This window comes from Ostrea edulis, chromosome 9, assembly GCF_947568905.1.
Source record: "Ostrea edulis chromosome 9, xbOstEdul1.1, whole genome shotgun sequence".
NCBI lineage: Eukaryota > Metazoa > Mollusca > Bivalvia > Ostreida > Ostreidae > Ostrea > Ostrea edulis.
Window position 1 is genome coordinate 3754779 of NC_079172.1, and position 19295 is coordinate 3774073.

A 19295-nucleotide genomic window follows, 5' to 3' on the forward strand; every position below is an offset into this window, starting at 1 on the left:
ATTTTAAAAGAAGCAAACGCCCGAAATAAAATCGGTTTTGAATGTAGCGAATTGTTTTCTAAACGGTATAATTAAAATAGCTTTTATCCAATCATTTGGGTGATTAAATGATAAAATACCGCTAAAAACTATCCATTCACAGCATACAATTGACATATTGTCGACATCTGTTTGGAGACAAATATCATCTTTCAGTTATAGTCGTGTAGTAGCAGTGATTTCATTGGCTTGATTTTTGGTGATAATTAAGCTATGTACAAGTCATGTTGATTTTATTACAACCAAAATGGGTAAAACATGTCGTTTAGTTTATGTATAGGCTATATGAAGACTTATTGGGTTTGAAAAATATTAGTTAGACACACCGACTTCTTAATTCGACACGTTGGCGTTTAGTGAAGAAGACAAGACACTGTAATGTGTACATACATATTTTAAAAGCGTTTCCGTAGAACAAGGATTTTCCCCTCGAAAAGTCGACATAATCACCTGACAAGTCGACATAATTGACTGACAAGTTAACATAATTTTCTGACAAGTGAATCGCCACAGATTTATAGGTCCCTTTAATACATAGTGTCATATAGAAGTTTAAAAATCTTCTTCTAACAGTAATAGTTTACATGAATATATCTCAACCCAAAAATGATTCACTATTCATGGTAGTTTAAACTCTTACTCTATAGTAAAATATTCAATGCTTTTTGACATTTTCCCCATTTGTGTTTTAAATGGATGATGTCATTTTGTAATGTATGCACTTCCGCTTTTACACTAAGTGCACTTCCTGTATGAAATAAACTAACGATTATCTAAATGATAACTTAAGGCAAGGAAAAATATCTTTTTAAAATGCAATATAGCTAAAATGTCAAAGTGGTGTAAGTAGGGAACTGCGTGTTTTGTATCTTAGAATTAATATCGATATAGTTGAATGGTCGAAAAAGAGTTTGCTGAATTGATGGAACAGCCAAGGGAGCTAATTATAGATGTGAAAATTGGGGAAGCCTGTTAGCCGTTTCTGGGTCAGTTTTGGCAGGGATAGTACCTTATTTCTTTGCATGTTTCGAGTAATTTAGATATATCAACTCATCAATATCATTCCAAGGGTAAGTCTTATATGCTTTCGCATTCAGAAGTTGTATAAAATTTACTGCGGGAAAAAATTATGGTGTAATGTCGGCAACGGCGGTGTGCGACTTTTAGCCACAGGTTCAATTTCCTGTGTGCCAGACAATCGATTGAATTGCAGTGATTGATGAGTTACTTGTTTTACTACAGTTATGTGAAATCTTCTTGATATATTTTGAAGTAAACGAAAGTTTCTGAAAGCCGGTTACAATTCACAATATATGCAAGCATGCATAGCAAGGTCGAGTTTTCTCAGCGGGGAGCGTTGTTTATCTGTGAGCGGAACGCTGCCTCAGTAGCTCACGCTATCAGTTTGTAGACTCACCACGAAACGCTATCTTTACAAATTAAGATGTAGAAAATGCTATGCTTGAAAGCTGATACCGAAGGGTGAGGCATTTATTCTCCAAAACATCATCCCCCTGTAATATTACTGTGTGCAAGGTGATAGAATAACGTACAGTACATTACTACATACAGGTGAATATTTATGACACGATAGCACAACAGTGCTGATTACTTGATAACTATGCACTTCATTAGCCAAGAAATTTTTGATTTAGCATTATTTAGTTGTAGTTCTTGTTCTTGTAACACGTGATCATTGACGACTTTGTAGTGGATGTAAATCTATAGCTCTGATTTTTGGGGAAAAAATTAAACCATTCTGTTCTTCATTTAAGTAGAATCATTCCAGGATCACTGTGATCATTCTGAACTAGTCACGATGAAGAAAAAAAGATGCCACAATAGCTGACACGTTATTTAATTTGGTCAACAATGCATATATATATTTCCCTTACGTCTTTACTTAAAAAACAAAACAAAAGCAGGTGCACACCGACAAGTGCATTCCTATAGTGAGTATGCTCTGATTGTAGCAGTTGACTGGGGTAAATGACATGATGGCTGTTGTGATGCATTTGTCAGACAAAGACTTGGAATGATCCTGGTATGATTCTATGTATGACATCCTTACAGAAACATGACTGTTTTAAATGTATATGGTTCGAAATCAGGAATTGAGTCAATGAGATACATATCTGTTAAATGTCGTTTCTTACTTGCATAAGTTTGTTGTAAAGAAAATTATTGTTATAATCATATGCCTTAATGGGTGTAATATACACTGGAAATAAATTGAAGTATCGTAACACATGCGCTTCAATTATTTCGAATGAGTTTGATATTTACGTATCGGTCACAATATTTCTGTTGAAAAAAACACCCATCATGAACACTAATGACTTGCCTAGAATGACAAAATATTGGAAAGATGAGATACTCAGTCACTCTAGATTTACAGAAATTCATTGTATAGGAATCGAACACATATTGTAATCTTCAAACGCAGAAGAACCTGCAAACTAAATAAAGGAGATTGTATCTGTGATCACAGATCATGAGATGAAAAGGTTTTCCTGATTACTGATTATCTCCTGGTCCTTGCATCAACTCTCAGTAGCTAAGAAATCTCTACTGAAATCTCTGTTAATAAAAAGTCTATTACCAAATCTTTATGGAGAGAGTCCAGGTATTTCATTTAATCAATCTGTAAATTGTGGAAATGTTATGTAAAAACAAATGGGGGTCTGTTTTGCCTGTAGATTTTAAGAGTCCTGCAGTGTTTATTTATATGGTGGATAAGTAAAAAGTTTAAATGTTATTCTAACCGTGCTTGAGTTAATAACCAAACCGATTTTATCAGATTTTGCATGGATGGCTGAATTTGAGTTGTGAATGAAGATGGAGTAGATACCTTTAGTGGGATACTTGACACTATAGCAAAAAATGTCAATCTTATTTACAAATTTTTGAAAAAGGATATATCTCATAAATTCCTGCTCTGATAAAATAGGAAACATTACAGTTTTGTTTTTTACTGTGCTGAATGTACAAATAGATTCTGTGTTAAAATGTTTCAAAATATGAAGATTCAGAGTCACATTAGCAGATAAAATGGATAACATCACTCATTTAGTTTACCCATAAAACTAGACATGTCATTTTGTTAAGTAGAAAACTATTAACTTTTATAGTAAAATTGAATGTACATATGTATAGGTCCTAGACAGCATAATTTGAAGCCGGAAGACAAAAGGTCCATTCTCTCATTTAGTTCTGTATCATTTACTGTGTCTGTAACCATAAAACTGAATATGTGAACCACATTTATGACTATTGAGAGCTTTGTGATTTGTTTATTAAGAAATACTAGAATATTGGAAATGCATGTTAGAAATTGAGGGATTCCACTAATGTACTTGCCTCCCCTTGCATGAAATTATAAACAAATTTTACCAAGATTTCTCAACCTCTATTTGCTTATAAGATGACTTGAATGTTTCTAGGTTTAGGAGGAGAGGATGTTTTTTATAGCCCGTTTTGACAGTTACAGAACTTTGCATGTTTTACCCCAACATATTTAAAGGAAATCATTTGAGTGCTTTTTGACATCAAATTTTCTTCAAAGACATGTTTTAGTAAGACATGTACATATTATACTTGGAAGTGTTTATGAGAGTAAATCTGACTTGGACTTGAGAGTATTTAACTATTGGCTCCGTGATACTGGCACTCAGAATATGTTGAGATGAGCAGATCTGCTGGCGAGAGCTGTTGGATTGAGGGTTGGGTGTTCACTGAAATCAATCATCAATGAGGGTTCTTTCTTACAAGTGTAAAGTCAAAAACGACTGAACGGTTTATATTATAGCAGAATAATTTAGATTGCCAAAATACAAAATTATGCAGCAAGTGGATACTTGTATAAAGGTTGTTTAACTAATTGAGGAAAGCACTTGAAGACCTGCACAATTTAGCTGTCATTGGTGACATTTATATGAAGGACAAAGGTGATTGTATTTACATGAAATCTGACCAGTGTATTGTCAAATTGTTGTAATATGACTGTCTACCACTCTAGTGTGCGCCGAAGAATGAAATGAATATATATTAGTAGTACTGACTATGACAAAATGCATGTCTACTCTTAAGAAGTAAAGCTAGATTTTATATCTAGATATCAATGTATTTTGTAAAGTTAGGAAAACCGGTGTTCCTTGACACAAAGATATATACCTGGATACTGAGGAGTTTTCAGTTTCCTCACCCATATGATAGGAATATATATGGTACCTAAATTAACATCAGATATTAGATACTTTGTGTTAAAGTTTATGAGTGAAATGAGCATATTGATTCTTCTTTTATTCCAATGATGAGAACTTAATAAACTTTACAATGTAATTATTGATAAATACATTCAATTGCAATTGCCAATTTCTTCAATTAATTTTGATTACAATTACACATTTTTTCACGAGTGTAATTGATTGCTTCCATTACTTTAAATGCTCTTCAATTTCTTCGAATTTATTTCTGTGAACTTTAACATGATCTCTGTTTTGAAAGTTCTTTGAATGCAAGGCGTTGTGGAATTATGTACTACCGGTAGTACTTAACAAATGCTAATATGGACCATATGAAATTGGTAATTTGATATGAACTTTGCAAGGGGGGGGGGGGGTCTGAATGTCCATTAATTGTTCTTCCAATTAAATAGTGACAGTAAAGACAATAATGATCCATATAATCAGATAATCACAATGCCAAAATTTGAAAGATTTGATTCAGAAGACTGGTCATTTAATTTGTCAAATTTCATCTCTGATTCATTATCCACAACATGGCATCTCTTTTTCACAGAATGTATACAAGATATTACAATCATATCTTTTCATATGATGAACAAGGAGGACAATTAGGACAGGCATACTTTATGAATGGAAAAGGAGAAACACTACTTCTTACTTTAGTGTTTTATTTTATATTATGTACATGTATGATTGTATGTATTACATGATAAGTGTTGTAAGTGGGGAGTGTTTTAATTGGAATGGGGGAGTGAGTGTTGAAATCGTCAGTACTCGATGAGAAGTAGTGATGAAATTAGTTGGAGATCTAGTACTTTAACTACACTTTAGTAGCTTAGTTAGTAATATGCATAAAACAACATGTGCACTTTAATCCTTTGTGATCTGTGACATTGAACATTTGATTCAGAAGAGCTTTTGTAAACTCTTTCATTGGGGTGATATCAATGTTATACGCCCTTTTACAAATAAACAGCACATGTTTCATCTCAAAACAAACTCTTCTAGTGTCAGTAGAAGTTCACAGAGTAATACAGTTTAAGTGGATCTGGATGTCAGAGATGGAGAAAAGGGGCAATAAGTGAGAGACTCTAACGGATGAGACGTAGGCTAAGACCAGGTTTTCGTTACCTGTTTGTCTGTTGTGGAATGTATCTGAATTTATTGATTACAGAGCTCTGCTTACATGTATATGTATTACCTCCAAACTTGTTTGTGTAATGACCAACAATACTATATTACATTAGCTGGTATGTTGAGCTGGCGGAAAACTTGATTGATCTGAGGTTAGAGCATTGTATGTTCCTGAATAAATAAAGCCACTTGCATTAAATCAAGGTTTGTGGTAAAAATGAAACCTTAGAACTGGTACTTTTAAACGTACAATGATTTCACATGCTGCACTGACTGATTTAAAATGTCTGTAATGCAGAATATTGTCTTGTTCCTTTTATTTAAAGTTAGGATTAGATTTTATCTTACTCCTGTCAACTGTATGCAGTGGCTTTGTCACACTGCAGTCTGTTAACTGGCTGTTGAAAGCTAGGCATGAGGATATGCTGTTCAGATATTCAAGTATTAAAATGTGACACACCATTAGTTACTTGAGGGGGGAAAGGGGAAGTTTCTTATGGTGTAAGTTTATGCACAATACATGTATTATTATACTATTCCGAATTGCTTCAATTATAATTGCCTCATAACTTTGCATTACAACAGTGCTGATATATACTCAATTTACTCTTGTAGGCCATGTTCCGATAAGTAAAGAAAAAGTCAGCAGCTGAAATAGAGTTACAGATTCATAAGATATTCTGTTGGTAAGTTATAATTAGTTCAGTTAGCTGCCTTTGCTTAAATAAACATTGCTTTGATTCATGTCACTTGATACACAGGGAATGCTATTAGTATACATGGTATATATAGTTATATTTTGCATCTGTACATCATTTTGTGTTTGATAGATGTTTGTTATATATAATGGTTAACCCATGAAGATTTCATGAATGCATATTGGTGATTTCTGAGGTATTCTTAAAATTGCTTTCTTGTTGATTGTATATTGACTAACATTGCTCTCAAGAATCTTTCACTCATATGGAGACATCACCATTGCCAGTGAAGAGCTACAAAATTTGGGCCTATGCTCAGCGCTTATGGCCTTTGAGCTGGGAGGGATCTTTATCGTGGCACACCTGTTGTGACACAGGACCTCAGTTTTTGCAGTCTCATCCTAAGGACCGCCCCATTTAGTCGCCTCTTACGACAAGCAAGGGGGTACTGAGGACATATTCTAATCCGAATGTGTTCTAATAGTTATAGAACTGCAACTGTCCACAGCAGTTAATGAAATGATGTCCTTGACACTACATGTAATTAACTGTCCACAGCAGTTAATGAAATGATGTCCTTGACACTACATCTAATTAACTGTCCACAGCAGTTAATGAAATGATGTCCTTCACTCTACATCTAATTGGATAGTTTGTCTGCTTTGTGTGTTGTGACACATTTTACACCTATGGTTTATTTTCTTCTGTGTTTAAACAGTATACTTATCTAAGATTATTAAAAGGTTAACCCAAATAAGAAAAATCAATACTTTTTGAGAGGCTGTAACATGGCTTTTTATTGAGGGGGCATATTGTCCTCAGAGCTTTCTTTATGTTAAAGTGATAAACATGAAATATGAAGTAGTTGAAACTGCCAAAGGTATAGACTCTACAGAGTAAAGCTCCACATAGAAGGTATTGAATTTGAACTTGTAACTTTGTAGAATTGAGCCTGTGACAAATTGCTGTCTTGGTTGCCTGCAGGTTCTTATTGAATGCTTTAACAATGTGGTTGGTATCTTTTGGACGGTTCTGTATTTTACCTCTTATGATGGACTGAGTGAATTAAAATCTTCACTGTCAGGGGGGGAGCAAAGTTAGGATTTTGTAGCCATTGGTGGCAAAAGTCTGTGATTATTTCACCATTTATCAGGTGTCAGAAACTCTGTTCTGTTTATTTTATCTGAAGGTGTTTGCCTTTGTTGTGTGATAGTAAAGGCTAATAGAAAATGAGTTTTACAGATGGAGTGAACACAGGATCTTATCATTGCCTGCTTCTCTATCATGCATGTGAATTCACAAGTGAACATTACAATCTATTATTATACACTGTCAAATGTTTTAACCAGGCAGTTTAAAATTGCATTGTACTTGCATGCATGTTAACGTGACAATTTTTGGTAAGGTATAAATGCATTTTAATGGACTGTTGCTTATTTGTGTGATTTAAAAAAAAGAAGCCATTAGTTAATCTCAGCGTACTTGACATTTAGTTCTCAGTGGAACTGGTGAGTTTCTGCCAGAGATTGGGCAAAGCCTGTGTACCAGTGTATGTGAAGATTCTCATGATAGTCAGCATTCTGATCTATAGTGTTTAGCTGCAGCATTCCTGAGATGTCTGTAATTAGATTGAGGTCATGAATCTACACTGTGTAAGTGCTGTCTACAGGGAGGATGCTGTTTTGCTTACTGTTATCTGCTGGAATTGGACCCTGACTGCTTGAGAGGGGGTTAGTGATTTGTGTGTGGTGCTGAGGGAGGGGTTTTTGTAGGGGACGTTACGGAGGTTTTCCCTGTGAGGATTCTTCATTGATGTGTTTTGACACAAGCGAGAAAGACATTTTGTGTAGTCTGCCGGTAATATCCATCAGATGTACTGTGATTGTGGAGCTGCTGTTATCTAAGGTAGACAGTTACACAGCACTGCTTCACCAGTGTACTGCTGCAGTGTGAACAGTGTGTGCATTATGTCAGGGTTACAAGCCAAAATGTTGTAGCATGTCTCCCAGGGCAGCTGTGGCATGATCTTGTCAGTCATTTTCAGTGTATTTCACGATCAATTGAACATTGTCAATAATTGTCTATACAGAAGACATTTCTTTTTGATGTTGTCTTTCAAATGTGTGATTTTACAATCATTCTGAAAATGAATTGCAATTGCTTTTGATATGCTAGCTTACAAGAGAGACGGAATGAGTCACTAATTTTAAAAATATATTGATCAGTAATGAAGTGGTTGGAGCTAAATAGAGCAGACATCTTGTTGCGTGTTTGTGAGGGTATTATAGCAGTCTGATGCTTTATGTGTTGATCATTAAAATGATCCCTTCTACTGATCATTCAGAGATTAATAATGATTCTGTGTAGAAGTCCACTGTATTACAACTGATTAATGGCAGGTGATTGATCCATGGCAAAAAAAAGGTTGACATAGAAATATCATGTTGTGAGTTTAAATGAATTGAGACTTATTGGTAGGTTTATGTGACAGCAGGGATGGTAATTTACAAGGAGTAGTTCAGAGTTCCCTGTTTACCTGTCAGGTGCATGGTTAATCCCAATAGTAAGTTATTTTGTGTCTGTGAATAAGGTTTTTTCCCCTGTGTATATATACATTGGAAAAAGGGTTATTAATACATACATATTTTAGGTCAATGTTTGACCAAGTGCAGTTAACGATAATGAGAAGTAAGGAATTTCAGTGACAGAAGTGTTTTTGTAGTTTTACAAACATGCTCTGCTTTCTTGCAGAAATAGTGTCTGAGGGCAATAACATATGAACAGAGAAATAATGAAGTATTGTTATACAGGCTTGTGTAATATTCCATGCTAAGATATATATAACCGAATTTGGTAACACATGCAAAGTCCTTGAACATTTCATGAATTGTCTTGAGGCATTTCCTGAATTTTGTTTAGGTACATACTACGTGGTACAATCGTGGATATGGTCAGTTTTCTGTTTGTTCCTTTCACTTTGTAGCATATAGCATTGCCTTAGGGACTTTATTGACTCTTCAGATTGATAGTGATTGAAACTGTTAAGGTATAAGCTCTTCATCATTTTCCAGCTAGGATTTCTCTTTAGTGAATCTAATGAACTTGGGCAGACAAACATTTACATTGGGATTATTATGTAGCCACAGTGTCATCGATTGCTTTCATAGAAATGGAAATGGTTGTCAAATTGTATTTATAAGCTGTGCATTGACATGAAGAATGAAATCATTGTGAGTCCATGTGTGTGGGCAGGGACTAGATTTAATTGTTAATTAATTGATGCATGTGTCTTTAAAACCAGAAATGACAGAGAAGAATCAGGGATATATATTAATTTTCTATCACATCTGTCCTTTGGGCAATTAAACTTAGACCTTTTACTTGTCCAAATAAAAAACTTGAATCAAAAATTTTCGACTCAGATTAGTTCGAATGCTTAAGGTTTTATAAATTTCAATTTGATACCCAAAACATGTCAAAAGTTTTTTAAAATGTGTTTATTCAATACCATTGAGAATGTGCAGGGATGCTATCAATTAGGTAAGTTGACTTGTACTACTGGTAAGATAAGACGTGTCCATTAAATCAATGCGTTTGACACAGCACAGACCACAGACAATTACATCATTTGGGTTCGAATGTACTATTAAAGATGTTGTGGGTTCCTTTTTATTTTCCTGCAGGTGTACGGGTATTGTCCACACTAGTGGGCCCTCTTCCAGACACGTATGACAGATCTCACCTCAGATCTCCATTTCTTTTTAATAGTAAATTTTAGCAATATAATTGCCTGTGGTACAGACCATATCATTGTCAGCATTAATTGAACTTGTAAACTCGATTACAGCACTGTGTGAATCTGACATTTTCTCATCAATTCATTTTTTTTTTTAAAATCTCAACATTTTCATTTCTTTTATCATCTTCTTTCTGACTATTTTCCACTCTAGAATGGTATTTTAAAAGGTACAGTTGTGAAGCCGCCATTCTCTTACAAACATGATAGCCATACGTCTGAACAACTTGATAGAATATGATACAGTATGACTTGATAGAAATGGGCTTCCGCTAGTCCCAAAAGAAAAAAATACAAAGTCGCACTTCAGGTGTTTTTTTTTTATGATTGATATTCTGTAGGCTTAATACAAGTGAGATAATCACTTTCCTACTGAAATAATCACTTAGCTAATAGGACAAGTGTGTTTTGAGTTTCACTCGTCCTAAATGAGTAATGTAGTCATTGAAATTTTGGTCACCTCATGAGAGACCAGATTGTGGAATTTGAAAGTCTAAAGGAAAAACAGGCGTTGGTGGCGACCGGGCGGCTGCTAATTTTAGTCCCCGAGTGTGTGTTTGTGCAATTTTTGTGTTATGTAATGTGAACAAGTACTCCCTTGAGTGTTTATCTTGTTTTATCATTTTATATTCTCAAATAGTGTGGTATGGTCTTACTATATTTGAGGGTGGAGTTGAAATGGCTTCAATTATTATTTGCTGATAGCAGACTGCACTGTAATTTTAGGAGATTACATTAGTGTGCAATGAATTTTAACATTACATATATAGGTACATAAATTCTTTAAAAGAATTGTTTTGGGGTGTTTTTTCATCAGAATTGCTTAAAGTACATAACAAACATGTGTGTAACAAGTCAATACCTTCAACACTTTTGTTAGAATGCAGTCGTTGACCATGTGTAGTGCATTAAATCACTTATATTTGTTTTGACAGGTGCTGAGCCAAGAAGATGTCGAACGGTACAGCACATATGAATGGACCTAGTACTGGGAAATATATAGACACCATAGGTAAATCCACATGATACTATTCTTAATCTGGTGTATGTATGCATGTGACATTAATCTGTAATCCATCCACAGTATCTGGACAGTTTGGGTGGCTAGATGAGCCTTCATGTGTTCAGAATGACTTATACCTTTTCAGCAGTAGGTATACTTTGACCTAACTGTGTAGAAGTGTCCTTTTGCATATATTCCATTCCAATAGATGTAACCAAGTGTTACATGTAAAGATTCACTGCCACCAAATAAGTTGTCATCAGGCTTTAAACAGATGAAACTGATGATTCAGACCATAACAGAATGTAGTCTAGTATGGATTTTCTGTACATTTTAATGTAGATCTATATGATACATACAACTATTTTACTTTTAAGTGCTCTGATTCATTCAGTAAGAAGATACCATAATTTGCATTCAACTTAAGTTGGACAGATGAATCAAAATGACAATGGGGTGAATATGTCTGTAAAACAGTGTCTTTATCTGGGATATGGCAGGTATTTTTTTTTTATTGAAGGACAGGTATCCAAGGAAATGGGAGATAAAACTAGGGATCACAGTAACGGTGAACAAGGTCACTGAGAACTTGGAAGCTTATGTATTCTGACCTACTTCATCATAAAATTTTGACTTGCTTTAGGATGTTTTTATTAGGGTGTGTAAATTGTAATAAGATATGTTCATGAATTAATTGGAGTACTATTTCAATAGGTATCTGTAAAATGATTCCAAACAATGTTTAGAGGAATTTAGGAAATACACACAAGTAGGTCTCAGATAGACTGTAATAATACGGGCAAGGGGACATGTCAGAATAGGAGATGATGAGGAGACTTGCTTTTGATTTGTTTATTAACTAGCTGGGGTATCTACTTCCCCTGTTTCATTCATCATATATACATAGGAAAAGTTCACAGTACCCTGCATTGCACTCAAACTTCTTCAAATGCACAGTGTGTTATTTTGAAATGATAGCATCCATCCATGCATTGAGAGCTACTGAAAACCTTGTTTATGTGAAAAGTTAATTTGATATTCCTGATAAGATCTTTATTTCCCAGTCACAAGTCAGCCTGACATCTCTTTATAACTTGACCTTTTGTGAAATACATGCCCTTATTCCAGATCATTTGGTAGCTGTGTTTGATGTGAACCATGTTACTTTGTCGCTCAAGCACAATTAACATTTATTTTCTGTCTTTTATCCTGAAATGCAACTGGCATTTTAAAGCCACTCTTAACATGAAGAAAAGCTATTCAGCTGTCTCCTTGAATTAGTTGAAAACATGATGCATTACTGCATCGTATTGTTGTGTTTGAAACACTGCAGTAGCATGATTAGGTGTAAAAGGGTTCCATTATTAACTGGTTTCTACATAATCTTTGATCCACCTCTGAGGCACATCTGAGGATCCCTAATGAAGGTTATATTATGTATGGAATGCTGGCATGATGCTGTAACACTGATTGCTGATGGTTGCTGTCTGTTGTATCTTCTTACCATCTGTTATTACCAGCTCTCAGCTGGAACCTTCATTGTATGATCACCTCTGTCTTGCCTGTAATTGGAAAACAACCCTGTTGAAATATTGTTATAGCAGTAGTTCTTTCCTCCCACCATGAAAATGAATTTGAAAGATTGACCCTAGATGACACGAAGGCAGCAGGAGTCTAGAATATATCTGTTATCAGGTATTTTATGCCCTCTTGTTTTTGGCTTATCTGACTTATCACCAATGTCACACATTTTGTGGGGGGTTATTAGCTGGCTGTTGTTGACCAAAGCCTTAGCTTGTCAAACACCAAGGACAAGATTACCTGGAACATCAAGGACAAGATTACCTGCCTGGTACCTTGTCAAAGGATGCAAGGTATTGATTTATAATGGGAAGAAGTTAGAGAGATTTCCCAGCATGGGCTGCTGTGGCTTATGAATGTAGAGCCAGTGATTTTTCATATTGCATGATACATAATCACATCACCAGGGCAATGACACACTGGGGACCTCCATTGAACCCTTTGTAACAATACGGAATATTGTTTTGCCTCCTGTCTGACTAGATCTGAGTAATATACATATCCAGTACTGAGATGTGGTCACCAAAGATACCATAGTGTATAGACGGATGCAAGAAAAACAAGTTTCTATGGCTGATGTATTTAGCCTAATTAGGTTTTGTAAAATACAACTACTATGTTTTTAAAACACATAATATTGACGGAATGGTAAATATTTCATATATTAAAGCAAGGAGTCAGACTATTGGCAGTTGGTTCAGAGGCAGTGAGGGGTGAAGTGGCAGACTTTGCTATATGATATGGAGTTCTGTGGATGGATGCAGAATATTGAATACTCAGACAGTTGGGACTGTTAGCCTTTGATATATCACTCGCATGTATAAATGATGATAGTAATCAATACAATTCATTTCTCCATGGAGAAACTGGAAGGCAAATAACCACTGTAAATTAGGTTAATTAGAAAATTACTATTATAAGCACAGTAAAGAAAATTTTATATTCTATAAATATGTATCCGCAAAATGATTTGACAATGCTGTATTAATTAGCAAAATTTCCACCCATGACATTTTTATAAAAATTTTAAAAACTGGTAATATTATATATACATTGAAAACCATCTAATCCAGCGCCTGTGCGATCCATTTCACTGGGCATTCCGACCCTTATTTTCATTTTTACTTTTAAATGAATTGGCATTTATAACTTTCATTCTCTGTAAAATCAAAAAAGTGGCATTGCATTTCTAAAGGTCGTTGATCAAACAAACAAGGTCAGTGACAAATCCTGTACAAAATTATTTATTCTTATTACCGGGTATTAACTACTATCAATGTCGCGCTTAAAAATCTTAAATTTCTATCTGATGATTTGAGGATATTGAACCAAAAGAGTGTGGAAATCATTCTATAAAGAATATTAATTCTATTTATACCCGTTAGAAAGTACACATAGGTGCACATCACCCCCTTCCTCCCCTTTTGTCTCCCTCAAATGCAGATATGTATTACATGAGTAATTAACATGCTCGTGTGTCAGGAACTTTGTTGTCCTGGACTCGAGCACACCTAACCACAGCAATTACAAAGCAAGACTTATTCTTATATCAATACACCTAACCACAGCAATTACAAAGCAAGACTTATTCTCATATCAATACATGTACGCATATTTATCATCATCTCAGGATACTTCTTACTGTTCCAATTTTCTGTTTAATGTACTTGTAAATGAAATATGGATCAGCCCTGATTATTTACTGAAAATGTAAGTTTAGATCTTAAAACAAATAGATTAAAAAGCTGCATTTATTTGTTTTATGTATTTCAATCGGTCATGGCCAGTTCATGGAAATAAAATTATCAGAAAACACCCAGTCGATACAAATTTTGCAGTGATAACAAGATTACTCATTCTGGATTTAGATTTAAAAATTCCGAGATTCTAACATTAAGTTTCCATTATAATAACGGTACCAAGTGTTCATTCCCCTGCATGTACCATTTTTCTTGCTGAGCTGTGATTCTTACAGTATGAGTCATATATAGACCTTTTAGCTCCTTTGAGCCTCAGATGGATCAATTGTTATTAAACGTCTATCTGTTTGTCCATCTGTATGTGACATGAAGTATTCACATTGTCTTTTCCAAGAATATTGGGTTATTTCAACCAAATTTGGCAGAAAATGCAAATTATAGATTGTGAAATTCAAGACCGTGTTGGGGGGGGGGGGGGGGTAATAATTTGGAAATAGTTAAAATATGATGGGAGCAAATGTAATTGTGATACATTTACAATATTTTTACAGTATAGACTATAGAATTTCCCACCCTAAAAGTATTCCAAATTGCCTTTGAGAATAGACTTAGAAATCATATATCTGAGCAGTGAGCTGAAGTGCAATTTTAACCTAAGTCATTTCATATATTTCTTCTTTCAAAAATGTAAAACTGAGATTAGTAACAGTCAAAATTGGTATTAACAGATCCAGATGACCCAGAATACCTCAAACAGATGCGACGTCCGGCAGAGGTGAAGGAAGACGTCCGCCAGATGAATGACCGCAGTCGAGTGTCGGTGATCCTCAACAGTGAAGCATTTCGTCGGGAACTGGAAGAGGTCGTAGAGGAACATATCAAGTCTGGTCCCCATCCTGCTAGTCTTTTGGCCCTCCAACAAATTACAGATCTGTTGCTGCCCCACTCCAGGGGGCAATCTGGGCTTGTAGGCAGGGGAGGTAAGTTTGTTGAGTGTTGACGGTGGATATTGTATACCTACTATTCAGTCATCTGAACTAAGCAGGTAAAAGATCAGTGTTAGTGAAAGCAGATTGAATGATAGGATAAATCTACATGTACGTATACATACACATCTACTCTTTGTTTTAAGAAAAATGAACAGATGAATGTCTCTCCTTGATCAACAGACAAGAGTACATGTCTGTTATCCAAGTTAGTGCTTTACTAATGAACTACATGTATCTTGGAAAAGTAGGATCTTGTATGTGAGTGTGGTTGAAAAGTTAAAAGCAGACAAAAAAACCCATAAATGTGTACCTAGGAAAACAGTCATATCCTGATTTATCAAGTGACTTTGTCACTTTTTTTTGTGTGAAATCCCTCTAAAATGTGTTTTCTTGATATTCAAAGTATCAGAGTAATGTAATATTTATAAGATTTATGGACTAATAATAGAAGGCCTGAGTAGGGTGTGATTATTGAGTCGTTATAAACAACCAAAAGGTGAACTAGTTAAAACCTCTTTTAAGAAGATTTAGTTTCCATGGCAACCTAGTGACATTCTTTCACCTTAAGTGGAAGACTAATTCCTTGTTTTGTCTGATATTTTATTGATTTTCTCATGAATAATTCATTAGCTCTCAGAATTAGATATTACACATGTTGGAATGTGTATTTCTGTTTGTTTATTGATTCAATGAAAGAGATTTTTATCAGGAGATTGCTTTAGGTGCATTAATAAGCTGACAAATTTGTTATGCAGCACCTTCTAAATAAGGGAGGTATCTCTTAGTCATTTAAATTGTTTATTCTGGTGCAGGTTTTTTTTTTTTGGTAGTTGATGATTCACTATATTGTGTGTAGGATGGAAACTAAAATATCCTTAGTGCTCTCTCTACCTTTGTGGGTGTTTAAATGCTGAATTTCATTAATCTGAAATTGTCGCATGAATGTAAAATAAACAAGATATTATGGCTTGGAGGCATACTTCATCTGAGACAGTTTAAGTAATTGATGGAATTATTTCTAGATGTATAAAACACAGGAATTCACATTAAATTAAAAAATGAAAAGAAACACAAACGAAATTGCTGCTAAAAATAATTTCTACATGATTTTTATGCCCCCGAGATCGAATGCCCCTGAGATCGAAGATCGGGGGGCATATTGTTTTTGTCCTGTTTGTCATTCTGTCTGAAACTTTAACCTTGCTAATAACTTTTGAACAATAAGTGATAGAGCTTTGATATTTCACATGAGTATTCCTTGTGACAAGACCTTTCCGTGGGTACCAACATTTTTGACCCCGTGACCTTGACCCTGGAGTTTGATCTACTTTTTGAAAACTTTAACCTTGCTAATAACTTTTGAACAATAAGAGATAGAGCTTTGATATTTCACATGAATATTCCTTGTGACAAGACCTTTCTGTGGGTACCAACATTTTTGACCCTGTGACCTAGACCTTGGAGTTTGACCTACTTTTTGAAAATTTTATCCTTGCTAATAACTTTTGAACAGTAAGTGATAGAGCTTTGATATTTTACATGAGTATTCCTTGTGACAAGACCTTTTCTTGGGTACCAACATTTTTGACCCTGTGACCTTGACATTGGAGTTTGACCTACTTTTTGAAAACTTTAACCTTGCTAATAACTTTTGAACAGTAAGTGATAGAGCTTTGATATTTTACATGAGTATTCCTTGTGACAAGACCTTTTCTTGGGTACCAACATTTTTGACCCTGTGACCTTGACATTGGAGTTTGACCTACTTTTTGAAAACTTTAACCTTGCTAATAACTTTTGAACAGTAAGTGATAGAGCTTTGATATTTTACATGAGTATTCCTTGTGACAAGACCTTTCTGTGGGTACCAACATATTTTACCCTGTGACCTTGACCTTGGAATTTGATCTACTTTTTGAAAACTTTAACCTTGCTAATAACTTTTGAACAGTAAGAGATAGAGCTTTGATATTTCACATGATTATTCCTTGTTACAAGATCTTTCTGTTGGTATTGAACCTTTTGACTTTGACATTTGACCTACTTTTAATTTATTTTTTTACATTGGTCATAACTTCTAAATGGTAAATATTAGAGCTTTCATATTGTACATGAGCATTTCTTTTGACAAGATCTTTCTACTAGTATCAAGATATTTGCCCTTATGACCTTGGCCATCTTTGGAATTGGCCATTAACGGGGGCATTTGTGTTTCACAAATACATCTTGTTATTTCACGTAATATGTATTTTGTTGCACAATATTTCACACTATGACTGATAGTGTCCTTGTTTTTTAAATAGAAAAAAAAAATGCTAAAGATTACAATTGATAGGGAATATGAATTGTATAAGTTCCTGTTATTACAATTGATAGGGAATATGAATTGTATAAGTTCCTGTTATGAATTGTTTTGATATCACATGTAAACAATTGCTTTGACCTTCACAAGTTCCCTGCTCTTCACTCTAGGAGGTCATATATGTGTATCATTACCTTGTGTTGTGTGTCATTACATTTTTGTTATTGATAAAAAAACAAGTCTAATAAAATGTATTAGAGTTTGGGTTTTATTTCAACAGACGAATAGTTCTTTCTCCCTAGTAAATGAGCAGTAGTATGTTCTGATATTTCTATCACTATCGGACATTTATGAAATTTCTGTACCATATTTCAGCGTCCCCAGTTATCCCCATCAATGACATAAAAGGAACTGAAGGCCTTGGTTACTCCAAGGGGGAGAAACTCCTGCGATGTAAGCTTGCAGCCTGCTACAGACTGGTGGATCTCTGTGGCTGGGGGCATGGCATCTACAATCACATCAGTGTAAGTGATCTGAGAGCCATGTTAGTGTATGTAAACAAACATTACAGTCACCCCTACATTTATTTGTTTTTGACAACTGGAAATTCCATGTAGTAACATAATGGCAAATACATGTATATATAGAAACCAGAGAAAGCCAACATGGCAAATGGCAACAAGTACTGATGAACTTCACCCTTCACTTCTCAAAAACGATGGATACCAAAATTTTATTTTACGATTCTGTCTTGAATCTGCCATCTGTTTATCTCACTTAATGAAAAGTTTCATAAGATCAAATGTTCAATTGAGTATCTTCTTTAGAGAGCATTTTCTAGAATTTTCAGGGTGTGGTTTTGAGCTTGGCCATCCATTGGATTATATTTTTATACACCTGTTTAAAGAGTGGATGTATTATGGAATGGCGATAGTGTCCGTCTGTCCTACAATCTTTGCGCCAATAATCTTGATTTTACCTCAGACCTAAAAGCAAAGATATTGGTCCAATCTTTGCACCAATTAAGGTTGACATGATTTTGTGTCGTGCACTTTCATCTGAATCTGAATAAACTATCATGTGCCTTGGCGGTGCACTTTATTGCAATATTTAATGTATCTTCATGTACAGGTCAGAATTAACCAAGAGCAGGAACACTTTCTCATTAACCCGTTTGGATTGACCTATGGGGAGGTCACTGCTTCTTCATTAGTGAAGGTTGATATGAGGGGAGATGTGATCGAGAAAGGCACAACAACACTAGGCATCAACAAGGCTGGCTTCACACTTCACTCGGCAATCCACCAAGCACGACCTGACCTCAAATGTGTCATTCATCTCCACACACCATCTGCAGTAGCAGTAAGTTCTCAGTAATAATTGGATAGCCTCAGTACTAAATGTACAGAAAGGGGGATTTCAGTGGACATTCTTTTTTGCTTGAATTGTACTGAAAATTGCATTTTATGAAACCCAGTCCAATTGATCTTTTAGAATTAGGAAGTAGGATAGCTTGACTGTTAACACTTGTATATTTCAGGTTTCTACATTGAAATGTGGCTTTCTGCCCATGTCCCAGGAATCCCTCATTTGTGGTGAAGTCAGCTACCATGAATATAATGGAATACTAGTCGACCAAGAAGAAAGGGACTCATTACAGCGCCACCTAGGACCAAACAATAAAGTAAGTCAGTCTGAAAACCACAATGCAGGCATCTGTGATGAATTTCTAACAATTGAATATGTGTAAGTAGGAATAATTTATACAGTATGCTATGTGTCATACCATACTGGTATCAGTTTTAT

The 19295-nt window shown here is 35.0% G+C and overlaps 1 protein-coding gene across 40 annotated transcripts in view; it reads left to right on the forward strand.

Moving 5' to 3' along the window:
* Positions 1-759: 759 nt before the first annotated feature.
* The window catches only part of LOC125660444 (protein hu-li tai shao-like), a 37703-nt gene continuing 19167 nt past the window's right edge, over positions 760-19295 (forward strand). For 3 of the 40 annotated variants that reach the window (XM_056148284.1, XM_056148279.1, XM_056148295.1), the window contains exons 1-7: positions 809-1025; positions 6036-6106; positions 10850-10926; positions 14927-15178; positions 17865-18013; positions 18621-18851; positions 19030-19173. In XM_056148284.1, coding sequence (XP_056004259.1) covers positions 10866-10926; positions 14927-15178; positions 17865-18013; positions 18621-18851; positions 19030-19173 — 837 coding nt within the window. In that variant the 5' untranslated portion in view covers positions 809-1025; positions 6036-6106; positions 10850-10865. Of the gene's footprint in view, positions 1110-5744; positions 5922-6035; positions 8682-10849; positions 10927-14926; positions 15179-17864; positions 18014-18620; positions 18852-19029; positions 19174-19295 lie in introns of those variants that run through there. The other 37 variants (XR_008798352.1, XM_056148272.1, XM_056148268.1 and 34 more) reach the window with 25 other exon arrangements.